Source organism: Oryzias melastigma, linkage group LG9 (assembly GCF_002922805.2).
Source record: "Oryzias melastigma strain HK-1 linkage group LG9, ASM292280v2, whole genome shotgun sequence".
Lineage (NCBI taxonomy): Eukaryota > Metazoa > Chordata > Actinopteri > Beloniformes > Adrianichthyidae > Oryzias > Oryzias melastigma.
Window position 1 is genome coordinate 736,940 of NC_050520.1, and position 11,009 is coordinate 747,948.

General features: G+C 47.3%; 1 protein-coding gene across 1 annotated transcript in view; it reads right to left on the reverse strand.

The window, feature by feature from the left end:
- Nucleotides 1-11,009, reverse strand: part of slc4a4a (solute carrier family 4 member 4a) — a gene marked incomplete in the record, with an annotated part of 47,842 nt that overhangs the window by 35,272 nt on the left and 1,561 nt on the right. Inside the window, 1 exon segment of the mRNA XM_024257978.1 lies at nucleotides 5,439-5,612. Within this exon segment, the coding sequence (XP_024113746.1) occupies nucleotides 5,439-5,612 (174 nt within the window).

The window sequence follows — 11,009 nt, forward strand, 5'->3', positions numbered from 1 at the left end:
AGCTCCAGCCAGACCAGCAGCTGACAGATTACGGGGTGGAGTGTAAACAGTCTGCCGGCCGTTCACCTGCAGACTGCGACTGAGGGCCGCGGCGTTAATGACAGCTCAGAGGGATGATCAGCGCCTGCGCTCGCCGCTCAGGTGACGCTCGTATCATTTAGGATGATTACAGTCAACAGCTGAGGGAGCTGGAAGTGCATGTGTGGCCAAAACTGCAGGGGAACAAGAACCGCAGGTCTCAATGAGGGCTTGGGAGGGGGCGGGGTCACAGCACATCAGCTGATGAACTCCGTAACCTTCAGCTTAGACATTAACTCAACCCAGTTAAAAGTCGGCAGAAGATCGTGAGAAGATCATGCACAGGTGAGAGTTCATGCTGGTCAGCAGCCTGAAGACGAAAGCAGGAACACGAACGTTTGTTTGGTTCAGAATCCGAAGGAAGCTGCAGGACGAACGGAGACAGGGCTGGAGGCGGAGACAGGGCTGGAGGCGGAGCTTCAGCTTCTGTCACCACAACAGAAACTTATGAGGAGGAAGATGAACGAGGACTGGACACTTCTGGAGTCCACCGCAGAGACACACAACCACACAGTGAATGTTTAACAACCAGGATTAGTTTTTTTTTACAGTGAAGCTCTGAATAACGACAGATCAGATCAGATCAGATCAGATCAGATCAGATCAGATCAGATCTGAGCGTCATCTCAGGATTCCGCTACATGTGTTTCAGACCAGAGTTAAACCCAAATCTGATCTGAAGCTGCAGAAACACTGAAGTAATCAGTCAGACGAGAAGAATCAACTTTTTATGGACATCATAAATCATTCGTCTCTTTTCATCCACTGTGGAAAAGAACACGTTAGAGACAAACTTACTGACTTTAAAATGAGGATTTTATTTACCAAACATTCCTGCACAAAGACAAAGTTCACTGCAGGAACACAGTCTGAGGACGGGGAGAGTCCTAGCAGAGCGAGGGGGGCGGGGCCTCAGTGAAAGCAAAGAGGGGTGAGAGCGAGCACGAAAAGAAGGGACAGAAATGAAAATCCCATCGTTCAAACGCTATTTCAAAGCGCTGTGTGCTCCAGCCAACAGCCGCGGGCAGACAAAGAGGACTTTGTCCAGCAGCAAAGGCTCATGGGAGATGGGACGGAGGAAGAATGCCCGCTGCCCAGCAGAAGCTGAGTCTGACTGGCACTGAAGGCCGACTCAGTCCCACTGCTGACATGCATCCTACACAAAAACCCTGTGAGCAGATGCAGCTCTCTGCCTCACTTCTACCTGCAGCAGAAGTTTTGGTACGTCCTACAGAGGATGGCGAGCCACGCTGAAACACGGCGAGCCACGCTGAATCATGGCGAGCCACGCTAAACCACGGCGAGCCACGCTGAACCACGGCGAGCCACGCTGAAACACGGCGAGCCACGCTGAAACACGGCGAGCCACGCTGAAACACGCCGAGCCACGCTGAAACACGGCGAGCCACGCTGAACCACGGCGAGCCACGCTGAACCACGGCGAGCCACGCTGAATCATGGCGAGCCACGCTGAATCATGGCGAGCCACGCTGAACCACGGCGAGCCACGCTGAAACACGGCGAGCCACGCCGACCTCTGCTCCTCTCCTACAAACTTCTGCTGTCAGTATGCAGGCCAGCCAGCATGAAGCGGAGGTCAGAGTCAGAGTATGTCAAAAACATTCAGCCCTGCAGCACCTGAAACAATATGACTGAGGAGGAGCTCCGCCCATTTCCACACAGCCAAACAGGAGGTGGGTTACAGAGTGGATCTAATTTGTAGGAGCTACAGTCTGCAGTCGGACCAACACGTAAAATCCTCCAGAAGTCAGAGGATGGAAGGATCTGGACCTGAAGGTCTTCTGTGTCCACTGAAGAACTGGACTCTGGTCCACATCAGTCAGAACCTGCTCCTGGACTCCTGAGAACCAGGATCTGTGTCCTCCTGCAAGTGGACTCTGGTACGGTTCATTTCTGTGTGAATGCATAAAGAGAGGAGGAGAACCAGAGGGAGGAGGAGAAATAAAGAGAGGAGGAGAACCAGAGGGAGGAGGAGAACCAGAGAGAGGAGGAGAACCAGAGGGAGGAGGTGCTGTACGGTCTGTGTGTTTGGAGGAGAACCAAACATTCTCGGTGTGAATCTGAAGGATCAGGAACCATGAAGAAGTTTGGAAATGCATGCTGGGTAAAGGAGGAGCAGTGAGGAGCAGCAGGAGCTTCTTCATGAATGACAGTCAGATGTTCAGCAGGACCACAGACCGTAGATACATGAACTGGACATAGCAACTCATAGGAGACGCAAAACCTCCAGCCTTTGCAAACTCAGAGCATCACTTCCTGTTACGTCTTCCGCCTCATTGGTCTGAGTCAGTCGGGGTCTCACGAGGAACTGCTGTCACCAATCAGATAGTTGGAGGGCCACACCCCTCCCCCGAGAGAGGGTTGTGCTGATTAAACACTGGGGGGGGGGGTGAGTTCACGGGACAAACATCGACCACTCAGATCGTCTTTGTCAGAAAATCTCTGCATTTAGTTGAACTTTCATTGAGTTTTTAGTTCTGTTGTATTTTTCTGAAGACGTATTGAAAAGTGGACGTTCATTCATGCAGCAAGGCCTGATGGGAATGTTCCAGTCACTGGACTCGTATTAAAGAACCGTCCTCCCAAAATGTCCTTTTTTTAGAAATGTGATGTTTTAAACAAGCATGTCAACCATGTTGACACATCCCTCAGAGTTGGTTGATCACTTATCTACTCGGTTTATTTCTATGCTCAGACGCAGCTCAGCTCTACGACTCCCAAATTCAACTCATTTGTGTCCAAATGATCTTCGTAATCCACTCAGTTTGATCCCAGCAGGAACAAACATGATTAAAAAAGACGTTCCTCATCAAAGCCAGGAGGGTCACGGATCTGCAGAGGACGGGCCGGACCGGGACGGGGAAGCAGGATGAGCCGGCCGCCCCGCGGCGGCCATCTGACCAAACAAAAGGATTTAAGTCCAGACAGACACGGCCCTCCCTCCGGGGGGGGAGGGGTAAATACCAGCAGGACGTGGGGTAGCACGGCGGTCAGCCGCTCATCTGACTGGACTGGGATTCTTTCTGTTCCTGTTGAGGTTTCAAATCTGTTCTTCATCCAAACTCCTGCAGGATCAGAGTCTGTGGAGATGAAACGGGTTCACAGAGATCCTGAAAAGCTGCAGAAGCGGGTCGTTTCATAGAAACCGCTCGACTGAAACTCTTCAACCAGTAACTTGAAGACGGAAGCGAAGCTTTGAGTCCCGTTTCCAAATCGTTCCCAGAGGTCTGATCGCTATGACGACCACTTCAGACAAAATACAAAAATGTCTCCATTTCAGGGACATAGTTTCTGCAGAGCGGCAGGAGTTCAGTAGAAAGTCACCTCTGAGGAGGGCGGGATTGTTAGTGTGGAAGTAAGCCTGCCCCCATTTCCCATCATCCATCTGCCGACTTACAGCCCTCACACTAACATACATACCAGCACGACGGTTCTGATCCAGATTCCAGCTCCAGGAAAACAAAGACGGTCATGGATCTATGTGCTGCCAGAGGCTAAATGCTAGTTTTTGTTAGCATTCTTGATGTTGAGGTCATAAATCCTGTTTGTATCTGGGTTTAAACTACTCCGGATCCAGTCCTGAACCAGAGATTCCTGGTCTGGACCAAAACTTGTAAACAAAACCACCTGACTAAAGATCTCTTCAGTCATTGGCCAGTAGTTACATCCCGTTCTCTTCCTCCTCCTCATCCCGTTTGTTCCTCCTCCTCATCCCGTTCCTTCCTCCTCCTCATCCCATTCTTTCCTCCTCCTCATCCCGTTCCTTCCTCCTCCTCATCCCGTTCCTCCCTCCTCCTCATCCCGTTCCTTCCTCCTCCTCATCCCGTTCCTTCCTCCTCCTCATCCCGTTCCTCCCTCCTCCTCATCCCGTTCCTCCCTCCTCTTCCTGGATGAGGGTCCTCCATCCTGACTGACTGTCTCAGCTCCACAGTTCACTGCGACAGCTGCAGGCAAAACATCAGAACTCTTCTCTGACGCAACTCTTGTGGATTCTTGGAACAAAAGCAGATGAAGGTTCAACACGAGTCTGGACCCACATCAGTTCGGACTGCAGCTCAGTACCGAGATGTTCCTCGGCTCCTCTTTCAGCGATTCCTGACGGAGGAGGACATCTGACACCTCCTCTGATGCTGAGCTACAACCGCCGTCACGGCGCGGCGCCGCATCAAACACGAAATACCAATACAGTCTGTTTACACACAACAGAGCAGGAACCACATGATCCGATCCGTCTCCGGGTTCCTGCAGACCGCCTGCTCTCTACAGCAGGAGATGCAGATCCCGGAGAGAAAACTTCCCACAATCCCTAGAGATCTAAGATCTAAGGATCAGTTGTGTTAGGTGCATCGCGATGAGGGTCGGCTTGTGAGTCCTCATCCAAACCCAGATCGGTTCCAGACGTCCTGACACCGTCGGAACAGTTCTGGGTTTGATGTGTTTATGAACCGCATTGAAGAGACTTCTGCAGCTTTGAGACGTTCAGAAGTTTAACTTCATGTCATCTGTTCTGGGATTTCAGAGGAGCGTCGTGGAGAAGCAGCAAACTCCAGAGCGTTTCTGACATCTAGTGAGATGTGGAGTTTAATGTCACAAAGCAACAATTCCCTCAAGCCACAAAAACTGGAAGCTGATCAGAAAATAGTGAAAAACTGAACTAGCTGAACATCCCATAATATCAGAGAGCTGAATTCTGATGAAAATATCTCTAAAATGAATTCCTGCTGAAAACTATAGAAATGCAAACAAAAGAGTTCATCCGCATGAATGATGAACAACAGTAACGTCGTTTGTTGATCCGTCTGGAGCTGCAGCGAGTTTTCACGCCGCTGTCCTGAAAACCAGTAAATGTGCAGAAACATTGTCTGTATAAAAGAGAAACACTGAAAGAATAACGAGACCCGCCGATTGAATAACTCTGTTGATCTGCAGCTGTTTTTCAGAAACTTTCAACTTTTTCACTTTAAATAAACGTCTGCTCTTAGAATCAGAGAGATGAGCTGAAAGGGTTCACGCCTTTTCCTCTTTTGACTGAAACAAAGTTGACTGGAAGTCTGCGAGTCATCCTCAGCCTGAATCGGACCAGACTGAAGGAGATCACCATGAGGACCAAACTTCCTGAGGTCCGGAGCACGCAGACGTGTCTGCGCCTGCGCAGCAGCTCATCAGCTGCAGCCTCACTCTGCACAACATTCACAGCTATTTCTGGACCAAAGTGGACTCAGCAACTTTGTCGGGGTCAGAGAGAGTTCCAGCGGCGTTTTTCCAGAAAAGAGAGCAGCCTTGGGCGGAGACGGACGTGGAGCCTAATCGGGCCTGACAGGAGGTCCATCAGAACTTACTGAGCGGTTTGAGGATGCTGGTGCTGGCCTCATCGTTGTTTTCTGTGTCCGACTTGTCAGAGGCGTTTTCCGTCAACCTCTCCTTTCTGTCCTTGTGGCCGGCTCTCCGGCGGTGGCGCCTGCGACGCCGATAGCTCTTGGGCACCCGGACGCCGATGTAGATGGTGTGGTGGCCTGCAGGGGACAAAAAGGAGGGAGGTGAGTTTAGACTGGACTGAGGCTGGAATCACAGCCTGTTCCTGAAGTTCCTGATCCTAATGAGCTGGAGTCATTTCAAGAACCGAGTCTGGCGACAGAACCCCCCAGCAGAACCGAGCCGGGTCGTGGAGGTTACAGAACTAGTCAAACCAATAACTGTACAGAACACGAAGCATCACAGAACAGCGAAGGCGCCACGTTTCCGTCTGACACGCCGGATGGGAGATCTTTGGAGAAAAACTCTTTTATTCCGATGATCTGATTCTGAGGTTGAGTTGTTCTTGTTGTCTTTGATCCTTTCAGCAAAACGGTCAATAAAGTTAACTGTGTGAGTTAGCTTATAAGCTAATGTTACAATCGTTTTTATGGAATTCTTCACATATTTAATATGCCAAATTATTCAAGTTTGGCATCAAAATGTTCAATATGTTACAAACGGTAATGTTACTGAGGTTATTGAGGCTAATTTTGAATTTAGCAACATGCTAATTTTTTGATTCATTTAGAATCTACTGGATGTTTTTGGGCTACTATGGAGTTAAGCTAATATTTTGGCAACATTTTAGCTGTTTTGGCTAATTTGGAGTTTACTAAGGTGTTTTGGGCTAATTGCAAATTAAGCTAGTATTTTAGCAGCTTGTTAACTTTTTTATTTAGCATTAAGCTAGTGTGTTAGCAACGTGTTTGCTTTTTTGGCTAATTTGGTACCCAATGAGGTTTTTGGGCTAATTGTGAGTTAAGCTAGTGTTTTAGTAACTTCTTAGCTTTGTTTTGCTAATTTGGCATCTACTGGGTATTTTTGAGCTAATTTGGCTTTAAGCTAGTGTTTTAGCAACATGTTTTCTTTTTTTTTTACTTACCTTTTTGGGTTTTTATTTAACCCTACTGAGGTTTTTGGGATTATTTTTTAATTAAGCTAATATTTTAGCAACGTGTTAGCTGTCTTGGCTAGTTTGGTATCTAATGAGTTTTTTTGACTTGCTGCCATCAGGACGCCGCTACAGGTCAATCAGGTCACATACCTCCAGACTCACAAACAGCTTTTTCCCCTGGTCCATACGGATGCTGAATAACATCCAATGAACAATCTGAAATATTGTCAATTTTGCACAACTGCACACCTCACTTTAAATAATATTTATTACAATGCTGCAATCATGTTGTATACTTCTCCTTTTGCCCTACCTCTGTACAGTTTCATATTATTATTACTGTTAAATACGTTATATTTTTTACTTTATTCTAATTATTTATTTTGTTCTTATTTTTAACTTCTTTTTTATATTTTTTATTGTGCTGTGCATTGCTGCTGGTGGACTCCCCACAATTTAACTGTTCCTGACAGTTACAATAAAAGTCTTTGAATCTTGAATCTTTGAATCTTTGAATCTTTTTTGGGCTAATTCTGAGTTGAGATAGTATTTTAGCAATGGTCTCGTTTTTTTGACCAAGTTAGCATCTACACTATTTTTTTAGGCTAATTCTAAGTTAAGCTAATATTTTAGTAAAATGTTCACTTTTTTGGCTAATTTGGGTTTTTTGAGGCCTTGGGATAATTCTGAGTTCATACCTTCCAACCTTTTTACATTTTTTTAATTTCTCAAGACATTTTTCTAATTCATTGTGCACTTTCTGCAGCTTTAGGTCCTTTAGCCTCATGCAAATAGCTTTAGCATTTTCTGCAAATCTCTTTAGCAATTAAAGTAAATTTATTCAGCGTCTTCAGCAAAGAGTTTTAGCGTATTCAGCGACTACATTCAGCAAAAAGCATTCTCACTAGCATTATTGCAACTTTTCTGGAACTTCTCCTACTGAGACTCTGGAACCGCCGACCAAACCCAGACGGTCGCATTTGTGCCATAAACGTTTTCGGGCTTCGTGGTTGTTTTGACCTGAAGCCCCAGACAGAGAGGACGACATCCAAACTCCTCTGAAGGATTCCAGTCAGAATTCAGCTTCAGGTAATTTGTGATTTGTAATTAGTGTGACGTGAAAGTATTCAACCGGCTCATCTTCAGAGCCTTTCGCTCATCCTGAACAGACGGGAATTCACACAGAACTCTGCAGCAAACGTCTCCTTTTGGAGTCGGAGCGTGACCCTGCCAGGAGGCAGCAGAACCGCTCAGCACCACCATCCCTTTACAGGAACAATCGGCTTCATTATTCACACCGTCTGCGACGCCTTTGTTGGGTTTTTTCATCTGAATTCCCTCCAAACTACAGAGATCCTTCAACCCGTCAGAATCCAGCCGGATCAGCGCCTCCCCACAGCAGAGGGCTTCAGGTTCTGCACAGACGGGCCGGCTGTGTTTATATGACAACATGACAGAACCGCATCAGTCAGACATCAACACTACCAGCATCTTCTGACTAACAAGGAGAACAGTCTCTCCAGGGATCCTCTCAGCACCTTCATCAGACCATCAGGTTCCTCCACCCAGTTTAGAGGGTCGGACATGAATCATCAGTCTAACCGATCAAACATCCTCACCTGCTCATGCAGACGTGGCTGATGAAGACTCTCAGTTACAACAGAGCCGCATCAGAAGATGGAGACCAGCAGTCTGGAATGTTCCTCAAGAACGTGAAGAGAAACCGTTTTATTTCTCCTTCAATGTTCAGAGTTTGAGGATCCAGAAGAACTTGATTGAAAAAAGGGTTCAAGGTCTGCACACGTGTGTGTGAATGTACATGTGTGTGAATGTACATGTGTGTGAATGAACATGTGTGTGAATGAACATGTGTGTAAATGTACACATGTGTGTTTAAATGAATGTACATGTGTGTGAATGAACATGTGTGTGAATGTACATGTGTGTGAATGAACATGTGTGTGAATGTACATGTGTGTGAATGTACATGTGTGTGAATGTACATGTGTGTAAATGAATGTACATGTGTGTGAATGAACATGTGTGTGAATGTACATGTGTGTGAATGAACATGTCTGTGAATGAACATGTGTGTGAATGAACATGTGTGTGAATGAATGTACATGTGTGTGAATGAACATGTGTGTGAGTGAACATGTGTGTGAATGTACATGTGTGTGAATGTACATGTGTGTGAATGTACATGTGTGTGAATGAATGTACATGTGTGTGAATGAACATGTGTGTGAATGTACATGTGTGTGAATGTACATGTGTGTAAATGTACATGTGTGTGAATGTACATGTGTGTGAATGTACATGTGTGTGAATGAACATGTGTGTGAATGTACATGTGTGCAAATTTGTTGTGAATTTTTTGAAGTTTAGTTCATTAAATAAACAAAATAAAATTTGGGGATGAAACATTTTTCCATAATTATATCATAAATATTTTGATAAAGGTAAAGGTGTGTTTTTTTTTCAAAATAAAACTTCCTGTTTTCCCTGGATTATCAGATGAAGTAAATTTACTCCAATGAAAGAATTCTAACATCTCCGATTAAAGAGACATTTTGTGTTGTTCAGTCTTCTGCAGATCATCCTTTACCTCCTGCTGCTGTTAGCCTGATTGAAACAGAACTTCATCGGTTTATAATCGAATGTACATTAGTGACAAACATGAGAGTACTTTTGTATTTTTTTCCCTTTTGGACACAAACTAAACTTTGTTGTGCTGCATAAGATAATATTTGTTTAAACTTATTCTAACAACAGACTCATCTTAAAGGAGTTTTTCCTCGATATTATGGTCTGTATTCATGTATTCACGTCATATCTGTGATGGAACACCAACACAGAACTGTTGAAAACCACATGAACCTTCGTGCTGCCCCAGCTTTTAAAGTGGGAACAAAACGAACGGACCGAAGGAGATCATGGAGACCTGAAAGTCTTCTGGACGGTCAGAGAGGAGGTGAAGGAGAGAAAAATGTTGGAGTCAGGAGGCCAGAAAAGAAGATTTGCAGCTTTCAGGCCGCTTCCTCCGTTCTTTGAGGAGAAGGAAGAGGTTCTGTGGGAGCTGCTGAGGCTCCGGCTGAATGAAAGAGCTGTTCCCTGGGAGGTTTGTTTAGCTGGAGAACGTTTGGGCAACGCCACCACCAGTTCCCCCGGTAACAGCAACGCTGAGGCCTGGCCAGACTGGCGAGGAGGATGGCAGCACGCCACGCCGCGCCGCAGCATACTAATGACCCCGAGCTCCAAAAGACGCTCGGGGATCTTCTGACACGGCAACAGCCAACCAACGTTTGAGAAACGAGAAGGAAAACAGAAATCAGGAGAGAGAGGCAGAAAGGGGAGCTGATCGGCCCGATTCAGCCTTTCAGAACCGTAGAAACCAGCCGGAACCACGACCGGATCAGAGCGCCGGACCCTGAAACCAGCCTGAACCACGACCGGGTCAGAGCACCGGACCCTGAAACCAGCCGGAACCACGACCGGATCAGAGCGTCGGACCCTGAAACCAGCCGGAACCACGACCGGATCAGAGAGCAGGACCCTGAAACCAGCCGGAACCACGACCGGATCAGAGCGCCGGATCCTGAAACCGGCTGGAACCACGACCGGGTCAGAGCGTCGGACCCTGAAACCAGCCGGAACCTCGACCGGATCAGAGCCCCAAATCCTGAAATCAGCCGGAACCACGACCGGGTCAGAGCGCCGGACCATGAAACCAGCCAGAACCACGACCGGATCAGAGCGCCGGACCCTGAAACCAGCCGGAACCACCACCGGGTCAGAGCCCCAAATCCTGAAACCAGCTGGAACCACGACCGGGTCAGAGCGTCGGACCCTGAAACCAGCCGGAACCACGACCGGATCAGAGCGCCGGACCCTGAAACCAGCCAGAACCACGGCTGGATCAGAGCGTCGGACCCTGAAACCAGCCGGAACCACGACCGGATCAGAGCGCCGGACCCTGAAACCAGCCAGAACCACGGCTGGATCAGAGCGTCGGACCCTGAAACCAGCCGGAACCACGACCGGATCAAAGCGCCAGACCCTGAACCCTGACAGGAACTGCTGCACCAGCATTCCCACGACTGCCGTCTCCTTCTGGAACCATCCACATGTCATTCATTAACGGCGCTGGTTAGTTTAACCAGGATTCCTGCTCAGGTTCCAGTAAACTGCAGCTTCAGAAAGTCTGAGTGTGAATCTGTAATCTTTAATGGAGACATGAGAGATTCAAATATTTAAGAACTTTCAAAGAGTTTCAGAAACTCCAAAGAATACCAGGCAAACAACAGCTGAAACTGAAGCTCAGAGGAACAGTCGGCTGAATTTTTGATACAAACCCCAACGAGACGAAACCACGAGACGAAACACCGAGACAACGAGACAACGAGACAACGAAACACCGAGACAACGAGACAACGAGACAACGAAACACCGAGACAACGAGACAACGAGACACCGAGACAACGAGACAACGAGACACCGA